At 43.8% G+C, this 22500-nt stretch overlaps 2 protein-coding genes across 2 annotated transcripts in view; one reads left to right on the forward strand and one right to left on the reverse strand.

Moving 5' to 3' along the window:
* The window catches only part of LOC310776309 (NLR family CARD domain-containing protein 3-like), a gene marked incomplete at both ends in the record, with an annotated part of 30122 nt that extends 15287 nt beyond the window's left edge, over window positions 1–14835 (forward strand). The window contains 7 exons of the mRNA XM_083636512.1: window positions 681–759; window positions 921–1149; window positions 2143–3925; window positions 4063–4236; window positions 9478–9633; window positions 9829–9875; window positions 14294–14835. Coding sequence (XP_083492638.1) covers window positions 681–759; window positions 921–1149; window positions 2143–3925; window positions 4063–4236; window positions 9478–9633; window positions 9829–9875; window positions 14294–14835 — 3010 coding nt within the window. The remainder of the gene's footprint in view (window positions 1–680; window positions 760–920; window positions 1150–2142; window positions 3926–4062; window positions 4237–9477; window positions 9634–9828; window positions 9876–14293) is intronic.
* Window positions 14836–20228: 5393 nt separating this feature from the next.
* On the reverse strand, window positions 20229–22277 carry LOC310776310 (secretogranin-2b-like; the record flags this gene model as incomplete). The annotated part of the gene is made up of 1 exon (XM_083636513.1): window positions 20229–22277. The coding sequence occupies one exon, from the start codon at window positions 22275–22277 to the stop codon at window positions 20229–20231; it is 2049 nt and encodes a 682-aa protein (XP_083492639.1).
* Window positions 22278–22500: the final 223 nt, after the last annotated feature.

The following is a 22500-nucleotide window of genomic DNA, read 5'->3' on the forward strand; positions in this document are numbered from 1 at the left end:
TGAGGAGTGACAGCTCAAAGGATCGATGGTTGGATTTTAAAGATGGTCACCATTCTTCTGAAGAGAAGTAAGTTGTTCCAGCGTTACAATGTTACTGTCACATGTTTTAACTATGACTCATGCAGAGAAGGTCTGCTGAGCATGCATGCTCTTTTTAAGCATGACTCTTCTTCACACACTGAGAGCTGTCCAGTATAACCAGTCTGTTACTGTGACACACTGAGAGATGTCCAGTATAACTAGTCTGTTACTGTGTCACACTGACAGCTGTCCAGTATAACCAGTCTGTTACTGTGACACACTGAGAGCTGTCCAGTATAACCAGTCTGTTACTGTGACACACTGAGAGCTGTCCAGTATAACCAGTCTGTTAGTGTGTCGCACTGACAGCTGTCCAGTATAACCAGTCTGTTACTGTGACACACTGAGAGCTGTCCAGTATAACCAGTCTGTTACTGTGTCACACTGACAGCTGTCCAGTATAACCAGTCTCTTACTGAAACTGCCTATTGTTGCACGTGTGTGTGTGTGTGTGTGTGTGTGTGTGTGCGTGTGTGTGTGTGTGTGTGTGCGTGCGTGTGTGTGTGTGCGTGTGTGCGTGCGTGTGTGTTTGTGTGTGTGATAGAGAGAGAGATATGATATGATGGTATGACCTACTATCTGATGTTTTGTCCTCCCAGAGTTTACCAGGAGAGGTCAGAGGTTTCCAGTGGTCAGTCTGCCCAGGAGCCTCAACCAGACCTGGACTCCATATTTATGGTGTGGAAATTAACAAAAAAACTTTTGACTTCACCAATGAGTCGAATACAAAACAAAGATGCTGCACTCTTTAGCCCAGCGGGCTTTCAGTCTATGATGGATCTGATGTTGTGTTCCATGATTTTAGTAAGAACGTTTAATTCATGATGATTCTGTTCCAGCTTCTTGAGGAGAACATCATCACCTTTGTGAAGAAGGAGCTGAGAAGGTTGCAGAGGGTTATGAGTCCAGATGCAGCAGAATGCTCAGAAAGTCAGAGGGAGGATGAGGAGGTGGTGGATGGTGAGGAGGAAGAGCACAGGAGGAGCAGCAGAGAGGATCTTCTAAACATCACACAGCTCTTCCTGAGGAGCATGAAGCAGGAGGAGCTGGCTGACTCTCTGCAGCGCAGTAAGAGGCTTTCAACATCTTTAACATGATGGAGATGGGACATGGTGGAAAATAAGAGATCATTTAAATCAACAGCTTCTCATTACCAGTGCGTTAAAATACGTCAATTTGTCGTGCCCCCCTCGATGTCATTATTGCCGTGGTGAAAGGCTACCTACCATCCACGTCACTTTTGGTGCGTACGTTCCTCCAGCACAGACACCGGCTCTTCTTGTTTCTTTATCGCCCTGCTCAGCAAAATAACCAGGAAGAGACCTGACTCTCTTCCTGGTTATTTGGTCGAGGATGTCGGCCGCGACCGGCTGCAACTGGACACGGCTACTGGCTACCGGCTACTGTGGCTACCAGCGGCCCGGCAACATTTCACGGCAGCCACGGCTTGAATCCAGGGTAAATTTAGGCAAGCACAACAACTTGGTTGGAGTTATGGTTAAGGTCAGGATTTGAAACAGGTCTCTCATGATGAGAAAGTTACCAGCTGGGAACACTACAGGTCCGCCTCTCCAAGCACTTCTCCCTATAGCGTGACTTTGACCTACTTAAGCCTAGACTGTTATTCCATTCAAGACCACTGGGGGTGACCACGAGGTGACCTCCAGACGGTCCGGTGGTCCTTCTTCTGCATATTATGATGTAAAGGTACTCTTTCTCGTTCACAATAACGACACCAAGGGGCCGTGACAAATCAGCACATTTTGATGTACTGGGAGTGAGAGCGGGTTGATTTAAATATATACATCTAAATATTTGTCAAACGAGACCAAATCAGTTCAAGATGAACTAATTCGCTGCCATAGACGCAAGCTCTTCATCAGCTCTTCATCAGTCTGATGAAGAGCTTGATGCTCGAAATGTCACTTTAATCTTTTGCTGCTAATAAATCACTGTCAACGGAGCCCTGCAGTGTGCAAGCTGTTTTTATTCGTTTTTTGAAGATATACATTTACCAGGAAATGTTCACTCTTTGATGTTATTTGTCGTTTGTCCTTTCAGAAACTCTTTCTGCCATCTGCCAACGTGAACTCAAATGTAATCTGAAGGAGAGGTTTCAGCGTGTGTTTGAAGGGATTGCTAAAGCAGGAAACCCAACTCCTCTGAATCAGATGTACACAGAGCATTACCTCACAGAGGGAGGGAGTGGAGCGGTCAATGATGAACATGAGGTCAGACAGATTGAAGCAGCATCCAGGAAAGCAGCGAGACCAGAAACACCAATCCAATGTGAAGACATCTTTAAACCCATACCTGGAAGAGACAAACCAACCAGAACATTGATGACAACGGGAGTGGCTGGCATTGGGAAAACAGTCTTAACACAAAAGTTCACTCTGGACTGGGCTGAAGACAAAGCCAACCAGGATGTACAGTTCACATTTCCATTCACTTTCCGAGAGCTGAATCTGCTGAAAGGGAAAAAGTTCAGCTTGGTGGAACTTATTCATCACTTCTTTCCTGAGACCAAAGAAGCAGGAATCTGCAGGTTTGACAAGTACCAGGTTGTGTTCATCTTTGATGGTCTGGATGAGTGTCGACTTCATCTAGACTTCAAGAACTACGAGATCCTGACTGATGTTACAAAGTCGACCTCAGTGGACGTGCTGCTGACAAACCTCATCAGAGGGAAACTGCTCCCCAAAGCTCGCCTATGGATGACGACACGACCTGCAGCAGCCAATCAGATCCCTGCTGAGTGCATTGACATGGTGACAGAGGTGAGAGGGTTCACTGACCCACAGAAGGAAGAGTACTTCAAGAAAAGATTCAGAGATGAGAAGCAAGCCAGCAGAATCATCTCCCACATCAAGACTTCACGAAGCCTCCACATCATGTGCCACATCCCAGTCTTCTGCTGGATCTCTGCAAATGTTCTGGAGTCTTTGTTGAAAACCAGTAAGAGAGAAGACCTGCCCAAGACGCTGACTGAGATGTACATCCACTTCCTGGTTGTTCAGTCCAAACTACAGAACGTCAAGTATCATCAGAGACCTGAGACAGATCCACAATGGACACAGAATAAAAAGATGATTCTCTCCCTGGGAAAACTGGCTTTTGAGCAGCTGGAGAAAGGCAACCTGATCTTCTATGAAGCCGACCTGACAGAGTGTGGCATTGATATCACAGCAGCTTCAGTGTACTCCGGAGTGTTCACACAGATCTTTAAAGAGGAGTGTGGGCTGTACCAGGACCAGGTCTTCTGCTTTGTCCATCTGAGCATTCAGGAGTTTCTGGCTGCTGTTTATGTCATGGTCTCATTCATCGACTCTGGCGTTAATCAGCTGTCAGAACCACAATCAACCTCCAGAGACAAATCTCAGGTAATTCACCTTTGCCAGAGTGCTGTGGACAAGGCCTTACAGAGCCCAAATGGACACCTGGACTTGTTCCTCCGCTTCCTCCTGGGTCTTTCACTGCAGACGAATCAGAGACTCCTGCAAGGCCTGCTGACACAGACAGGAAGTAGCTCACAGACCAATCAGGAAACTATCCAGTACATCAAAGAGAAGATCAGGGACATTCCTTCTGCAGAGAGAAGCATCAATCTGTTCCACTGCCTGAATGAGCTGAATGACCGTTCTCTAGTGGAGGAGATCCAACAATACCTGAGATCAGGAAGTCTCTCCACAAAGAAACTTTCCCCTGCTCAGTGGTCAGCTCTGGTCTTCATCTTACTATCATCAGAAAAAGACCTGGAAATGTTTGACCTGAAGAAATACTCTGCTTCAGAGGAGGCTCTTCTGAGGCTGCTGCCCGTGGTCAAGGCCTCCAATAAATCTGTGTAAGTGCATAGCAAACTGGATAGATTAATATACAGTATGATGTGATATTAATCTGTGATATATGATGTGATCTTTAAAACAGCATAGAAAATACATGTTTTAATGTTCTTGTTTGTCTTCATCACTAATTATTCAGGCTGAGTGGCTGTCAGCTGTCAGACAGAAGCTGTGAAGCTCTGGCCTCAGTTCTCAGCTCCCAGTCCTCTAGTCTGAAAGAGCTGGACCTGAGTAACAACGACTTGCATGATTCAGGCGTGAAGCTTCTCTCTGCTGGACTGGAGAGTCCACACTGCAGACTGGAAACTCTGAGGTCAGGATAACTGTTCAACAGACACATTAAATTCTGCATTAGCCTATACATTAATGTCAGTGAAAATACCTGAGTGAATGTCATTGACTTTAAAAATCCATACAGTAAGTTAGGCCTACAGCTGTTTCAAGCGGTCTCGCATAGACAGACAGACAGGCAGGCAGACAGACAGACAGACACTGCAATCTCTCCATATACAGACAAACATGCACCAGGTATCACTGCTGTATCTCGTTGGCTCATTTTTCGTAGTTTGTAAGCAAAAAATAAAATAAAATTACTGTACTTTTAAACATGTTTTCCATTGTTGTCAGGTGTGACAAGGCCCAACATGATCACTTTATTATGTAGATACAGTAAGTTAGGTCTCCAGTTGTTTCAAACGGTTTCACATAGACAGACAGACTGACAGGCAGACATCCAAACAGACACACACCACAATCTCTCCATATACAGACATGCACCAAGTATTGCTGCTATTTTTGGCAGTTTGTAAGCAAAAAAGTAAAATTACTGTTTTAAACCATTTTTCCATTGTTCTCGGTTGTGAGAAGGCCCAAAATGATCACTGTAAGCAGAGTATTGATCACTATAAGCAAACTATTTAAACAGCATGTGTGTAGGAATGATTTGATACCAAGCTTTTTGATCAATATAATCAGTTGATCACTATAACCGTGATCACTATAAGTGGATTCCACTGTAGTGAGTTTTCATTGAGAGTTGGGATCTCTCTTTCACAAAACCTGTGCAAAAGCTCACAACACTCAAGAATAAACAATCAATAAATGATTATTGCTGGGTGATGTAGCTGAAAATGTTATACACTTTTCATATGATCATATATAATTTTATCACAATATAAGTGTACTGTATGTAAAATCACTATTCTGTCAAATGTTTTAAAGGGTTAATGTTTATCCTGAATTTAAGTTTAAATATATTAGTCAACTTTTATTTAAAACCCATCTTTATTGCTAGAATAAAAGTAAAAACACTAGATGTTCCTCAGTAGAGCTCAGAATTCCACCAACTCTCTGCAGCTGTCAGCATATCCAGATGTCCGATTTTTATTAAAAGTTAATTTGGAGGTTGTACTGGTCAGCTTCCAGGTGTGAATGTGTGTGTGAATGTGAACAGGGCGCTCCTGAAAAAGAGAGCATTGCTCTCAGTGAGACTCCCCCTGTATAAATAAAGGTTAAAAAACAGAAATAGTGGAGGGTTTGTCTCTTCTGTCTGTTGATTGGCCATGAAGTTTGATGGTGTTACGTGAATCTGTTCAGACGTGTCTGCCTTTTTAACACCTCACCAATCAGTGTGAAAAGTTAACTAAATTACTGCATCATCCCATAAGTTACCAATCTTTCCATAAAGTTTCATGCAAATGCATGAATACTTTTTAGAGTTATCCTGCTACAGACAAACAGACGGAACAGTAGCCTGTACTACGAATGTTGGATAAGAAGATCCAGGATCTGTCCCTTGATCTGGTTTGTCTAAACCAGATCAGCTCGATTGTAGTTAACTTGTACTACGAACCTCGTTTGCCAGTCGTTAACTCGAACCAGGTTTTTCCAATCAAGTTGACTGCGCGTGCACATGAAAATGCCCGTGCACACGAGCTCGTGCCCGCAAAAGAGGCATGGTTTTTAACAACTAGCCAATCACAATGCAATATGGACCGCTCAGCTCAGAACCGTAGCTTTTACAGCGCCAGACACGCCTATTTCCTCATTCATCAAAGCCATCGACTACTATGTCAGAATCAAAATCCGCATTGGATATTTTTAGTCTGTTCCCGAATGACTGTCTAAAGTTACCACTTTTATTCACATCAGTCATTTATTTGAAGAGCGGTTTCTGCCTCCACGTATCCTACAGCAGCTGAATTCACCCTCTCAATAAACTGCGAGTGGAAGCAATGTGTAGCCTAATGTCTCAGTCCAAAATCCGTAGACCATTTAGGCTCAACGAATAATAATGATGTCATGTTTAGTCGCACTGATTGAATAATTCCTATAGGCTATCAATAAAAAAAAGAATGATAATAAAATTAAAAGAGGCTTCTGAACGACACGGTATGTGCGGGCATAGATTTCATTTATAAAAAATAGCCTATTTTGTGGTCACATATATTGTCAGCAGAGTCGCATATCTCCATATTTCATATAATGATGCTGGAAATATGAAGTTCAATCACATCATACAGGCCAAAAGCAACACTTGCAGCTGCAAAATGCAGGAGTAGGCTAGATATGAATCATCTTAATATGGGATCGCCTGTGTGCAGGTGATCCCATATTAAATTGCTTAGATGTAGTAGGCCAGCATGTAAGCTATGACTATTTCAATTCCAACCCAACGTCAGTCTCAGCTCCATTGCGCACACGGCACCGTGCGCTTTGGAGACGTTTATGTAACCTTTTTATGCCGGTTTAGTGATATTTCTCCACTCACTATTCAGCTGCAATCGATCAGCGGGATCAAACAACGTATCTAGGCTACTTGAGAGCACAAAAATGAATATATAAAAACATATTCCAAAGTGGTATAGGGCTTAATTAAAATAGCCAACAAGTGCAAGGCTTTAGTCCTTGATTAACATTAACATTGATTACCATTACTCATTCAACATTACAATTCGTGCTCCTTCGGGAAACTCATCCAGAAAGGGGTTGGCCATTTTTCCAAACTGCTGATTTGATTGATTCGTGGGCGGTGGATTTAAGGTCTAATCTTATCCTTGGAACTTAACCTGCTACGGACCAGGTTAAGTGTGAAGCATAAGTTGCTATGGAAATATATGTCGGTAAGAAGTTAACTTGCTTTGTAGTACGGCCAAACCAGGTTTAAACCTGAAGTTACCTCGCTAAACCACTAAACTGGCTTTGTAGTACAGGCCTCAGAACAGGGTGAAAACAAAAACCCTGTCCAATTCCCTTAGTGGAGGTAAAAATAAATCAAACAAACAAGCGGGAGTTAAATAGTTTTTCAGTCTCTCTTTGTTTTGTTTTTGCTCTGTAGCCTTATGGTCTTTGAATAAGAATAACAAAACAAAGCAGTGAAAGCTGCTTCTCCTCCTAAATATGACCTAGTGGTGAACCGGGGCTATAGCAAGTGAACAGGGAAGAGCGAGCAACGTTCAAATCAAAAAGCATCAAATAACGGAAATGTCAAGATGAACATTGTTCAGTCACAAGTCACAACTATCTGTTGGAGTGTGTGTGTGTGTGTGTGTGTGTGTGTGTGTGTGTCACAACTATTTGTTGGAGTATGTGTGTGTGTGTGTGTGTGTGTGTGTGTGTGACAACTATTTGTTGGAGTATGTGTGTGTGTGTCTGTGTGTGTGTGTGTGTGTGTCACAACTATTTGTTGGAGTGTGTGTGTGTGTGTGACAACTATTTGTTGGGGTGGGTGTGTCACAACTATGTGTGTGTGTGTGTGTGTGCGTGCGTGCGTGCGTGTGTTGTGGTGTATAAAGTACTCGAAAACCATACTTAAGTAAAAGTAAAGATATCTTCCCAGAAAAATACTTTGGTAAAAGTCAAAGTCACTCATTAGAATATTACTTGAGTAAAAGTCTTAAAGTACTTGTGATTTTCTGTACTTAACTCATTGAGTGCCAGCCACTTTTGGAGAATGGCCAGAGTTTCAGAGCGTTTTCAGTGATTTCTCGAGGCCCACAGAATATTGTGTGATATTACTATTTTACTATATGTAAACACCCAACACACACAAAGAACGATGAGACTCTATTGTATCAGCAGCAAAAAAAAGTTTATTGATATCATTTTCCGTTCTTTAGTTATCAGCCGGAGAAGATAGGTCAAAAACAGCAAAAACAGGCGTTTCCATCTAGAAGCTGAGATATTGAGCCTTTTGTGAAATTAAGCATTTCAAGCAAATCACTGACTCTGAAGCTAATATTTGCTGACCTGAAACATCTGAACAGTAATTTCCTTCAATATAACAGCACCCCCACCCCCCTCTACTGCAAACTCCTCCTCCGTGGGTGTGTCTCTGGTGGCTCTGCTCGCTCTGAGTGCTGCGTGTGTCAGGCGAGTCTCTGCTGCCTGGATGGCGGCCGCTCGTCAGCGGAGTCTGGATCGGGCTCGCTCGTTTCTGGGGTTTCGGTTGTGAGCTGGGATGAAGCTGCGTCCGATTCTGGGCTTTCTGGGCTTTCTGCTGCGCGTTTCAAAGTGTGCTGCACCCAGAGTCTATTTTCAGAGCCCCCCACCGTTGTGCGCCGGCTCCCAGCGCGACAGCGGAAAGCCAAACCATTCTCATGAGAATAGTTTCATCACGGCTTTTTCTGCTGTTTTTACTCAACGTTCTCTAATCTGGAGAGCACTGTTGCCACCTAATGGGTCGGTAAAATAGGTTATACACATTCAACATGCCCCAAAATTTTACAGGAGATATATTAGGCTTTGATCCACGTCCCACCGTCAAAAAACGCAATTGACGAACATACTCGTCCTTGGCACTCTACGTTAGTATTTGAATTGACGAACATACTCGTCCTTGGCACTCAATGAGTTAAGTATCAAAAGTAATTTTCTGATATTAAATGTAATTAAGTATTGAAAGAAAAAGGTACAAGTAAATGCTGCAAAAAAATCAAGCAAAAGACATGCCTGGGATTGAGTGGAAGTCTATTCCTTCTTCTTGACTTTTATAGCCGCTGGCAAACAATGTTATGTTGCATTACAGCCACCAAATGGAATGGCGTGTGGATCATGATTAACGTAACTTGCAAACTAGGAGCACTGATTTGCCAAACCTGATTGCTTGCAGGCTACGCAATTTCCTCTGATTTTACTTTGTAACTAAGATGATGGGGGAAATGTAGTGGAGTAAAAGTATCCATTTTATTTGAGAAATGTAGTGGAGTAAAAGTGAAAGTTGACAGAAATATAAATACTCAAGTAAAGTACAGATACTCAGGAAAAATACTTAAGTACAGTACTTAAGTATTTATACTTAGTTACATTACACCACTGTAGGTGTGTGTGTGTATTGGAAAGCAGCGCTCCTGTTTTCAGTAACTGAATCAAAGTAAAACTACAGTGGAGGAAGTGATGAAATGTTGACGTCAATCGTCATGACAGCAAAGACGTGGAAAACAGTATAAACTATAAATGCAACAGTGTGTGTGTGTGTGTGTGTGTGTGTGTGTGTGTGTGTGCACGCGCGCTTGCGTGTGTGTGTGTGTGCGTGTGTGTGTGTGTGTGTGTGCAGGCTGTCAGGCTGTCTGCTCACAGAGGAAGGCTGTGCTTCTATGGCCTCAGCTCTGAGCTCCAACCCCTCCCATCTGAGAGAGCTGGACCTGAGCTACAATCATCCAGGAGCCTCAGGAGAGAAGCTGCTGATCTCTGCTGGACAGTGGAGACTCAGGTATGGAGAGGCAACGTCTGCTAGAAGGCTGAGAGTCACACACTTTTTCTCTGTCACACTGCAAAGCTCATGCAGGAATACAGTTCAATGGAGCATATGAGAGGAAATCCTTCATATTGAAGGTTATTAATAAATATCCATGTTGTTTCCATCATCAAAGAGAATCTGCTGATCTGACTTTGTTTATTCCTCCAGTGTGGACCATGGTGGAGTGCAGAGGCTGAAACCAGGTCTGAGGAAATGTAAGTGTGTATTTAGTTTGATTCATGAAAACAAAGCAACACATTCAACTAGTGAGATAAAAAGTCCATCTATGGCACAGTCTGTGACGTCCATTCATTCTGATCCTACTGTGAATCAGAGTGATGGCTGACATCATGCCTTTTCATCAACATATTTGAAAAGGAGGTGAAATGACTGAGGCAAAGTGTGCTGTGGTCTGACCAGTCCATCTCCGATGAGCTCGGGCACGTTTCTGGATGTGGTTGATATGGCTTCACTTTGCATGGTAGAGTCTTAACTTAAGATGCAGCGATGAACTGTGTTAACTGACTGCTTTTCCCAAGTGTTCCAGAGACCATGTGGGAATATCCATGACAGAATGATGTCGGTTTTTAATGCAGTGTCACCTGAGGGATCAAAGGTCACGGCCATTCAATGTTGGTTTCAGCCTTGCCCCTTACATGCAGAGATTTCTCCAGATTCTGACCTGACCTCCTACTTCCTACTTCAGCACTGTACCAGAGATTTTCATCTGCCATTTATTTTCGCATAGACATTTCGTAAAATGCTTATAAAAATAGTTTGACTTTGTCAAACCAAATGGTTCAGATATATTTAGAAACAGGAGAGACCACATAACATTTCACTCGGACCAAAACGTTAAAAAAATCGCGGATTTAAAGAAAATATTTTTTCTGTGTCGTTTTTTTTTTTTTTGGTTTTGGTCGGAGTGAAATGTTCTATGGTCTCTCCCGATTCTAAATATAGCTGAACCGTTTGGTTTGATGAAGTTAAACTATTTTTATAAGCATTTTACGAAATGTCTATGGGAAAATAAATGGCCGATAAAAATCTCTGGTACAGTGCTGAAGCAGGAAGTAGGCGGTCACTTTGCCTCTCTATTAACCTGTTTACCTGTGGAATGTTCCAAACAGGTGTTTTTGAGCATTCCTCGACTTTCCCAGTCTTTTGTTGCCTCTGTTCCAACTTTTGTGAAAGGTGTTGCTGGCATCAAATTCAGAATATGAACATTGTATGATGTGAAACACAATATTGAGCCAGGCTGGACTGGAAGTTGATCAGGTAAAACATTCAATATATTTGTACTGTATTCAATTGAATATAGGTGGAAAAGGATTTGCAAATGATCACATTCTGTTTTTATTTAAGTTCTACACAGCGTCCCAACTTTTTCTGAATTGGGGTTGTAATTTCAAATACATTTGTCATTCTGAAATTTCCCATTGTTTGTGTTCAAGGATTTTTTTGTCTAAATGTGAACACAAATAAAGGTAATTAATCTAAAGCCACCTATTTCTGAAGAAAATGGTGAAAACGACATACCCAAACTAAAATGCTTACTGTGGCTGAACCGCTAGGGTTACAGACAACTGCCTGACCTTTTCTGAAAGGTAAGACTTTGAAGTTCCTGTTCCAAGTGTCAGAATGACTCTATGTGTTACTGACCCTGAGTAACACCAGCTCAAACACAGTGGTTGATTCTCGCCTAGAATAAAAAACACTTTTAGAGTGTAAACAGTTGCCTGTGGTTGTTGTATTTATGGCTAGAAACCCAATGGAGACATAGCCACAGGCCTTACCACATCCCAACTCAAAGAAGATGAAAAAATACCAAAACATGAGTATTTGGCAGTGGTTTTTGTAGGGAGATACCTAGGTGGATTTCCAAAAAGCCATTTGAAAAAGCCAAATAATCTGAAATGTTGTCTTTGTCTTTGTACAAAGACGGCTATAACTTCCTCTGTGTTGATCTGATCCGAAAAAGGAAGACAGGGTTCGATGCGCAAGACGCAGACGATTAATTTGGTATGTAGCATGAACAGCATTGTTCAGAATTAACTACCTAATTCATCATGTTAATGACAGATGAACAGCAAAAAATCAGAAACATAACGCCTGTGTTACGGTGCAATGCAAGAGGTTAAAATGTGTCTCAAGGGTGTGGAGTGTGACTTTAAGAATAAAATATGTTTGTTTTCTACAGGGGAGTGGTGCTGGCCCAAACAACAGTAAAAGTTAAAAAACAAAGGGATTTATTACTAAAATACAAGTTAAAAATGTGCCTATTTAAAAGAGTCCAGCGTCCATAAGAGTCCAATATCCAGTGTTCACTGCAGCCAAGAGTAGTGACTGTTTTGTCTCCAACAGCAGGCTGTCCTGCTGCCTCCAACTGGCAAAGAAGTGCAGAACAGAACAGACTTTAATGTCTTGCTTTCTCAGTGTATCAAGTTCATATGGAGTAGGGTAGAATAACCAGCTAAATGTAACACTGATTTAAGGAGGCGCCAATTTAAATTAATTATATAAATGCATTGCAACCAAAATCAAACCAACAGGATGCAAATAAAGCCAATGCAAACAAAGGAAAAAGCCAAATGAAAGAATCAACAGTCATTAAAAGAGAATTTTGTTTGTTTTACACCACGGTCCTTATTTCCAGCTTAACTCATTGAGTGCCAGCCACTTTTGGAGAACGGACGCTCCCAGTGCCAGAGTTTCAGAGCGTTTTCAGTGATTTCTCGAGGCCCACAGAATATTGTGTGATATTACTATGTAAACACTGAACACGCACAAAGAACGATGAGACTCTATTCTATCATCTGCAAAAAAAAGTTTATTGATCCCATTTTCCGTTCTTTAGTTATGAGCCGGAGAAGATAGCTTGATTCATCCAAAAACAGCAATTTTTTTCTAGAAGCTGAGATAATTGGCCTTTTGTGAAATTAAACATTTCAAGCACATCACTGACTCTGAAGCTAATCTTTTCTAATGTAGTCACACCTCAAAAATAATTTCCTTCAATAAAACAGTTTAGGCCAGGGAATTTTGTTTGGCAGAATAATATTTTTAGCTACAACCAGCAGCGCTGGCCCCTGCGTGCGCTGCTGGTTGCAGCTTCTTGCTGGTCTTGATTTGCTGCTGGTGGGCATCGGATATTCTGGCTTGCGTTTGTCAATCCTGTCCTGCTGTCTGGGTCTGTCTGGGTGTTGCGTGCTGCTCTGCGTGCCCCCCCCCCCCCCCCCCCCCGCCCCGCCCCGCCTCGCCTCGCCTCAACTGCACACTCCTCCTCCTGTCTGTGGTGGCTCTCTGCTGAGTTTGCTGTGCGCACAGTGAAGGGTGCGCAACATCCAGTTTTTTTACAGCGTTCCGCGTGTGTTTGTCACCAGCAACGATGCTTCCAGTTGAGAATAATAACAACTCCACGGTGTGGATGTGCGGATGTGCTGTCGCAACCGACACGGAGCGGCTCAATTGTGGGAGCAGATTGGCTGCTGCAGGCACAGCTGCAGTAACGTGCTTCAGCATATCGATGCATACGGATGCGATGCGATTTCCGTTTCCATAACGACTTCTTCTTTGTTTTTTCCTTGCCTTTCTGTTATGTGGAGAGCACTGTCGCCACCTAAGGGTTCTGTAAAATAGGTTATAGACCTCCAATAGCTACAATAGTTGTACCAGAGATGTATCAGGGATTGATCCACGTCCCACCGTCAAAAAACGCAATTGACGACAATCGTCGTCTTTGGCACTCTACGTCAGTATTTGAATTGACGACAGCTGTCGTCATTGGCATTCAATGAGTTAAAATATTCTCTTTTACTCACCCAAATAACTTTGGTTTCATTCGGATGTCCACAGAAGATTTTGAGCTCGGAGTAGCATCCTCAAACAGGCTATAATGGGCGCAAACAGGGCAAGGTGCATGCGCTCTGTAAATAACACATTTTCTGTCACATCGCGGTTCATTGTGGTTGTTATATAATTATGAGAACATGAATTAGCGATCTAACTAACCTCTTGTGCTCCCGACTTGTGCTGCCTTCGTGTTGCCGAGCGGAGAGTGCAGCACGTCAGCCTGGAATCTCCGAAGTGCAACCCCTGACAACCAAGCTCCCGGATGCACGCGCCATTATCGCTGCTGTAATGATACGATATCCCTGGAATGTGCGTTTTAACGAGCCAGTTAGATTTCTTTGCATTCTTAGAGATTATAGTTTTTGTTTTTTGTTCATGTTTCTAACAATTGGCCAAGTTAGTAGTTAGTTTATGGGATAGGAATTCTATAACTTGGTAACAGCTTAATAACAGTGACTTGTGTCCCAGCCTGGCTCAATATTGTGTTTCACATCATACAGTACAATGTTCATCTCTTGTGTTTCTGTGTCTCATTGCCTTTAGTTTTTAAATGGAACCTGTCATAGTTTCCTGCAGCACAACACTTTATTTGGTCTATTGTTAAGGTTTTGACAAAAGGCCTATTTATGTGAACATGAATGTGGTAAAAACCTACAATCAACCATTTCTTAAAATCACTTGTAAAATATCTTCATAACCACTAATGATTGTTATTGTGAAACGCAGCCCAGGTGTGTTAGATGAGAAGCTGCTGCTGTATTGAGTCTTCTTCTCTCATCAGATGCCTGTGAACTCACACTGGACCCAAACACAGCAGAGAGACACCTCCTCCTGTCTGAAGACAACAGAAAGGTGACAAGGGTGAGAGAGGAGCAGTCATATCCTGATCACCCAGAGAGATTTGACTCCTGGCATCAGCTGCTGTGTAGAGATGGTCTGACTGGTCGCTGTTACTGGGAGGTGGAGAGTAAAGGACAGGTTTATATAGGAGTGACTTACAGAGGAATCAGCAGGAGAGGATGGTGGTATGACTGCTGGCTTGGAGGGAATGAAAAGTCCTGGAGTCTGAGGTGCTATGATGATTGTTACAGAGCCTGGCACAATAACAGACGCACAGACATACCTCTCCCCTCCTCCTCTGTCTCTAACAGAATCGCAGTGTATCTTGACTGGCCTGCTGGCTCTCTGTCCTTCTACAGAGTTTCCTCTGAGACACTGACTCACATCTACACCTTCTACTCCACCTTCACTGAATCACTCTACCCTGGGTTCTGTCTGTATCAGGCTGGTGCCTCAGTGTCTCTGTGTCAGATAGTGGAGTGAGAGAGAAACACTGAGACCAAACACAGCTGCTACATGATGTGAAGGTTTAGGTTTGTTGTTGAGGCATGTTAGGTCCCTTGGTCACGTAATCTCTTCTCACGGGTTCTCCTACCATAGTTATGCCGATGACACTCAGCTTTTCCTCTCCTTTCCCCCTTCTGCCACTCAAATTGAGACACGTCTGGCCGCGTGCCTCAAGGATATTATAACATTGATGACAGACCATCACCTTAAATTAAATCTGGGAAAAACTGAGCTACTTTTCCTCCCTGGGAAAGACTGCCCCCTCACTGACCTCTCCATCACTATTGACAGCATTACCGTACGGCCGTCAGAAACAGTCAGGAACCTTGGGGTGACCTTGGACAACCAGCTGTCCTGCTCAGCCTTTATTGCAGCGACCGCTTGCTCCTGTAGATTCACCATGTACAACGTTAGGAAAATCCGTCCGCTTCTCACTAGGGAGGCGGCTCAAATCATTGTACAGGCACTGGTCCTCTCACGCCTGGATTACTGTAATGTTCTGCTGGCGGGGCTACCTGCCTCGGCCATTCAACCCCTTCAACTCATCCAAAATGCAGCTGCCCGTCTGGTTTTCAACCTACCGAAATTTTCCCATGTCACTCCCCTTTTCTGTGAGCTTCACTGGCTCCCCATCTCGGCCCGGATCAAATTCAAGACCTTGGTACTGGCCTACCGGGCAGTTCATCATTCAGCCCCACTCTATTTGCAATCTCTGGTCAGCTCCCAAACTCCATCATTACGTGGCCCTGGGGGTCGCGTGTCCCGTTCTAGACTATTCTCCTCCCTAGCTCCCCGGTGGTGGAATGAGCTTCCTCCCTCGGTTAGATTGGTCGAGTCGCTGCCAATCTTTCGCAGGAGACTCAAAACTCACCTTTTTGGACTGCACCTGGACTTCCCTGGAAATGACATAACTTCTTAAAGACAAGTGCAGTTAATTTCTCGCCTGGTATTTTAACTCTTGACTCGGTTTTGTATGTTGCTATGTATTAGTCTTCGTTTTTAACTCTTATGGTTGATTATGATATATGCGTTGACTGTTCATTCTTTGTATTTTCTTGTACCAAATGCGATTTTGATATATGATGTAAGTCGCTTTGGACAAAAGCATCTGCTAAATGGAATAAAGTAAAGTAAAGTAAAGTATGCAGTGTGTGTGTGTGCTGCCTGTTTCTCTGATTCCTCAGTATCTCTGTGTCAGATAGAGGAGAGAGAGAGAAACACACTGTGACCAAACACAGCTGCTGAGATGATGCTTCACTCTGTACAGGATCACACACACACACACACACACATACACACACACACACACACACACACACACACACGATAGTTATGACAAGTCAAGACAGAAAAGCTCGTCCATATGTTTAAATCACATGACAGGAAGCAGCTAGAAGTGAAAAGCTGCTCTAGAATTCTGACACAAATTAATCTGAACACAAAGCCTCAATTCTCAGCTCCCTGCATTGACTCCAGTTACACTTTGTCTCCATCACTTCACTCTTAACTAAACATATAATTAAGCAATATAGCATGAGAGCCAGTGTGTTGTGGCAAATATATCCCGCTGCTCAGCTGTTGAGCAGCGGGATATATGCCACAACACACGCTGCTCGAGTGCTATATTGCTTTTATAAAACGGTTTCCAAGTATGATAATATAATAATAATAATAATACTCAGATAAAAGTCCGACTGGCATGTCATTCTGATAGAGTCAGTTGAAACACTACTGTAAGGCGGGACCGCAAGAACGTGCGGGTGATTTGATTGGATCGTTCTGGAGACTGAAGTTGACATTGGCCAATCCTGGCGCTTGCTGAGAAGCTGAGAGCTTTCTGGAAAGCCCGACATGCAGCTCGAGCGCAGCGCTGCATTCTCAGCGCTTGCTGAGAAGCTGAGTGCTTTCTGCAAAGCCCGACACCAACTAACGTTACGGGGTTAAATGCGGGGTTAACAGCCTTTTTTTTGCAAAGAAGACATTAGCCCGCGTCTATTCTTGTACAAAACATAATTTTCTGCGAAGTATTAGTAAAGTTATAAGCGAAGATCGATTCACAAGGATCTGACAGCTGTCTCCGCCATATGTTTTTCTACATTGTCATTTGAGGTAACCAAAGGCTTTTAGTAAGAGTTGCCATGGCAACCAATAACCCATGGCCATGGGTTATTGGAGTGGGTTATTGGATTTATACAATGGCTGTGAACCAATCAGATTGCTTGATTTGAGAGAGCCGTTTTATAATAGCCTATATGACATAAACTATAACTAACTGGGCCTGTTACCTAAACATAACGATAACATAAACTATAACTATAACTGGCCTGTTAGCCTACCTAAACATCCTGAACCATGACACATCTACACACAGATCCTCCCAAACACTACAAACTGACTACCTCCTACAATGTAAAACCTTTGAAGCAACAAGGAATATTGACTTCAATAAGTTAAACTCTGTAATTCCTGACTTCAAAGAACTGAATGAGCTTTCCAAATTAAAAGTAGTCCTAAGAGGAGACAGGGCTTACCTGTCTGTCCAATATGTCTCAACATGCCACAACCTGAGGGACAGTGAGTGACCCACCCACACACACACACACACACACACACAGACACACACACACACATGGACACTGATGTGTATCAATCTCAATGTTTCATAATTCATTTGTATTATTATTATTGTGTTGTATGTATTGTATTACTGTATTATTGTATTATTCATGAGGAGTGATGGTTAATGTTGAATGTGATTGTTTCATGATGCTTTGGCAATATTGTTGTTATGACATTCATGCCAATAAAGCCATTTGAATTTGAAAAATTTGAATTTGAGAGAGACAGAGAGAGAGAGAGAGACACACACAGAAAGAGAGAGAGGCACAGAGAGAGAGAGAAGGGCCATGGAGGAGGCTTGTGAGGCTTGTTGTTGCTGCTGCTGTGATGTTGAGCAGAATCTCTGGTCTGACTCAGAGCACAGATAGGATGCTGAGGCACCATAAACTCATGTCTTTCTTATGTACAAACTGTTGTTTTCTTCATTGGATGTAAATACATGGAAATTATTTTTACTGTATTCTACGTTCTTTATCATATATTTTTTGAATTTAAAATTACTACTTTTTTCACTCAGTTTCAATTTATGCTGTACATTGAGGAATTAAACGTGTTGAAAATGTCTACATGTGTTGTGTGTTTACAGTTTTTCTCCAAATGTTTAAACACATTTCCAATAACTGTGGCTCAGTTTGTCAAAACTCTAAACTGAAAAGAGTTTGTCAAAACTCTCTTATAAAGTGACACAACACTCAAAGCCATGTTCTCTCTTCTCAAAACTGATTATTTTCACCAAAACAAAACACACAGCTGATATGTTGATGTCTTACACAGCATCAACTACACACTGGTGTGATCAATTAAAACACTACCATCAAAATAGTATTTTTTTTGTTTTTTTTACCTTTATTTATACAGTACAATGCTCTCTTTTTCAGGAGTGCCCTGTTCACATTCACATTCACACACACACATTCACACCTGGAAGCTGACCAGTACAACCACAGTCTGATCTGCCACTGAGCAGCTCCACTGGAGCAGTTGGGGTTAAGGGCCTTGCTCAATGGTACCTAAGTGGTGGTAATGAGGGAGGGGCAAGCGCTGCCTTTGCACTTTCCCCACCCAGATTTATCCTGCCAGTCCCGGGGATTGAACCGATGACCTTTCAGTCACAAGCTCACTTCTCTAACCATTGGGCCACCACTGCACATATGTATGTATATATGTATATTTATATTAATGAAGAAACCGAAGTGCATATTTGTCTTTGGATTTGCCTCTAATATAATATATAATGTAAGATAATATACTGTATAATGTAATATAAGGGATATTAGTGTTATGTGGCTTTTCCTTCAGGTCTGTGAGCTGGACATCATCTTTAACTTTGAGAAGGCCTACTTCATCCTGGATGAGTTCCTGATGGGTGGAGAAATTCTAGAAACCGCCAAACTAGCTGTGGGCACTTCTTTGGAGGAGGCTGACACACTCCAAGAGGTATAAGGTTTTACGGACCTTAAATAAAGGCCAGTATGTTTATTACTGATACAAAATGTATTCTCATATGTATCTTTGCTTTCTTCATAGACGATGGAGGAATATATGAACAAACCTGCCCACTGAGCCGAGAGAAGACGAGGATGTCTCTATGTCTATAGAGGCCACATTTCAAAATGTAAGGTGTAAGGTTTATTGCTAGAACAAAATGGTTCATTTAGCCATTGTTGCCATGTAAACCTTATCCAGGTTTATTGTTCTTCATGTTTTAAGCATTACATGCTCCTCTATGCGGTCAAGGTAAAGTGTGCCACTCTTTGGGTTTATCAAACCCTTTCAAACTCCTTTGGATAAATTCAAAAATGCATGGTGGACAAACCGAAAAAGCTTGATAAGTTGTCTTTTTTTTTAGATATGATAAGAGGTTTTCACTCAACCTTGACAACATTCAAACATCTATTTCAGGCAAATCGAGGAGCATTTTCAGGATAACTGGAATTTGTTTACATCCATAAGTGCCTTTTAAGCCTCTCAGGCGTACAAGACAGGAAATATGGACTGAAAAGAAATGGCCAAACGATGTAACTGCATTGTCTTTTTCCCCATTTTATCTGAATAAATGTTCTTTTTCAAATTATGTCTTTGTACATTTTTATTCTGTACAAAACCGCTCAGAGTACATTTAAATAAAGTCCTGCCCACAATAATATTACAAAATGTGCCAAACCCATTTCACAATTGTGAAACTTCATGAACAAGATACATTTACATTCCGTTTTGAAAGCATTCTACTGTGTGATATTGAACATCTAGCTCACCGTTTTCCATGTTGGTCAAATGAGGAAACACTACACAGGAAGGAAAAAATAAAGTCAATGCTTTATTAACCTCAGTTATGTCACATATGACCACATTTAAGAAGTAATTTACGGAGGAAAAAAACACAAGTGGATGCGAGAGATCCAACACTGATTTGGTTGTGTGTGCGTTGAAATGCAAGGCTGGTGAGCCACATGTACTTAGTGGTCTGTTATAGTTTGTTGTTGAGCAACTAACTAAAAAAAACAATCATCAAATGAACCACTAAAACCCACATACCACCACGAATATGAGACCTTGCACTCCTATAGCTCTGCTTCAGCTAACCATAAAAGGAACAAGTGGAATGTAAAGCCTGAACTTTCGTAAACTTACCGAATTACTAAAGTCGACGGCGTGTGTGTAATTTTTCAAAATACTTTATTTTGACCCCCCCCCCCCCCCCCTCCCCCTCCAGCAAAACATCTGTATGTATCTACAGCCACACCAGCTAGCTACATTCCTTTGACAGTTTTGGCGTCATCATCGTTCTCTTGGGTTTCTGGGTTCAGGTAGCTCAGCAGTTTCATCATCAACGCTTCATCATCCAAGCTTTGTGCGGTGGTGCCCGAAACCTCATCCTCGGACTGTCTCTTTTGAGGCGGGCTTTTATCCGAGTCCATTTCCTCAAAGAAATCCTGTATCGCTTCTTCGAACGACCCCGGTGCGGTCTCTCCCGCTTCGTCCCGCTTTTGGCTGGCCTTGTTGTTGTTGCTGATGTAGGCAGACTTGGGGTATACTGTCAGGATCTGAGCCGCTAGATACGCCGCCAGTTCCTCCTCGCCCACGGTGCCGTCGTAGTCGTCCTTTACTTTGTCGGGAAGGCGCCGTTGCGTTGGAGCGGATTCCCCCGAACGCCCACCGGGATGAGTGTAGAGTCGAGAGCTTTGAAGGTGCTTCTGCTTCCGGAGGGGAGCAGGATCCTGACTTCCCGCGGTGCGTCCCAGCCCCAGGATGTTGAGGATCTCTTGTGTCCTCCTGTCTTCCGCGTTGCTAACGGGTTGTCTGTCAGGTAGGCGTCTGTTGTAGAACTTTGCCTCGGGGGGGCTCTTGTGTTGTTTCTTTGAGAGTTCGTCCTCCGCCCTGGATAATTCCATGGCCTTACGTGGCGACTGCGCCCGGTTTCGTAGCTGGGCGTTGTCTTGATTTGTCAATTCTCCCGTCTTGAGCATGTCTATCAGGTCTTCCGGTGGTATCTGGAGCTTCTGGGAGATGTGGATCAGTTGGTAGATGGCCCGCGGGTCTGTGTCGTCTCTGTATTGCGACTGGGCCGCCCTCCTCTCGGCCCTCTTCTTCTTCTCCTCCTCCACCTCTCGTTTGTGCTCTTGCTCTTCGGTTTTCTCCAGCACTTTCAGGAGATAGTAGTCCACCAGGTTAGCCATGTCGTCCGCATCTGCTTGAGGGCCAGAGTTAGAAGATCTCTTGACCGGGTAGCTCTCATCACCTTCCTCCTCATCTTCTATATCGTCGTCGTCATCGTCCTCTTCCTCCTCCTCGTCCCCATAATCCAGGCCTCGGTCAGCCTCGTGTTTGTTGTGCCTCGCCTCTTCCTCCTCCTCCTCTTCCTCCTCTTCCTCTTCCGGTTCCTCAAGCGGAGCCCAGTCCGCTAGACCCCCGGCTATGTCCTGGTAAGCCAGGCTCCTCACGTCGAGCATATCCGCGTCGTCATTGTCGTCCTCCACGCCATCGTCCGCCTCCTCATCGCCATCCTCAGCCTGCCGTTTATGTGCGGCGGCCTTGGCGTTGGTCAGTCTCCCCAGCTCCTCGAACACGGACTGCAGAGTGGCCAGGTTCTGGGGCGTGTACTTCTCCTCCACGTTCTCGTTGGTCCGCTTGAAAGGGCTCTCGTGGTCCGATGCCGCACCCCCCTCTTCTCCCTCCTCCTCCTCCTCGTCTCCTTCGCCGTCCTCGTCGTCCTCAAACATGAGCGGGTGCTTCTTGTGAGGCTTGATCCCACGCTGTTGCTGCGCCCAGGGGTACGCTCTGTCCTTGTCGTCCGCTTGTGTTCCGTCGTCACCCCGGGAGAGGTGGGCTGCACCGGGGTGACGTGAGGCCGGCTTGGGCTCTTTTTCAGTCTGCTGGAGGGTGCTGAGCACAGCCTGCAGCCATTCTTCGGTCTTATCCTCATTATCGGCCTCCTCTCCCTCCTCTGCCTCCTCTTCCTCTTTGTCATCCTGCGTGGGGTTAGAAGAAGTGAACCCCAGCAAGGCGCGCAGCTTCGCCGTGTCTTCCGGGCGCCCGGCGTCATACCCCGGGCTGAGGGGCGCACGCTGTCGGGGGTCCGTGCCGGTCTTTTGGTGGAGGCTCTCGATGTACTCCAAGGCTTTGAGCATGTCGGCATTGGGGGACTGGCGGGGGTCCGGCTCAGTTCCCCTCAGTCTGTGTTCTCGGAGCGAAGCCCCTCGCACGCTGGAGGCACCGAGGAGCACGAGGACGAAGAGGAGGGGGGCACAGCAGAGCAGGAGTGCTTTGCCTGCCGTGGAGGTCGTGGAGAGTGATGACATGGTGCCGCCTGGGGAACAGAGACAAGGAGGAGTTATGTCAGCACTGGCCTTTACACATTTAGCTAATAGGTTCACAACGCTCACTGCTCTGGCATTTCTTAATGTCCTCTATTCTTATCATCTCGTGTGTAATGTCTGGTTTGATGATGTAATCACAGACCCCCAAATGCATTTGTATTGATTTGTGAGGTAGATCATACTTTGAAGTTTGAAACAAAGGTCT

This window comes from Poromitra crassiceps (genome assembly GCF_964638095.1).
Source record: "Poromitra crassiceps genome assembly, chromosome: 5".
NCBI lineage: Eukaryota > Metazoa > Chordata > Actinopteri > Beryciformes > Melamphaidae > Poromitra > Poromitra crassiceps.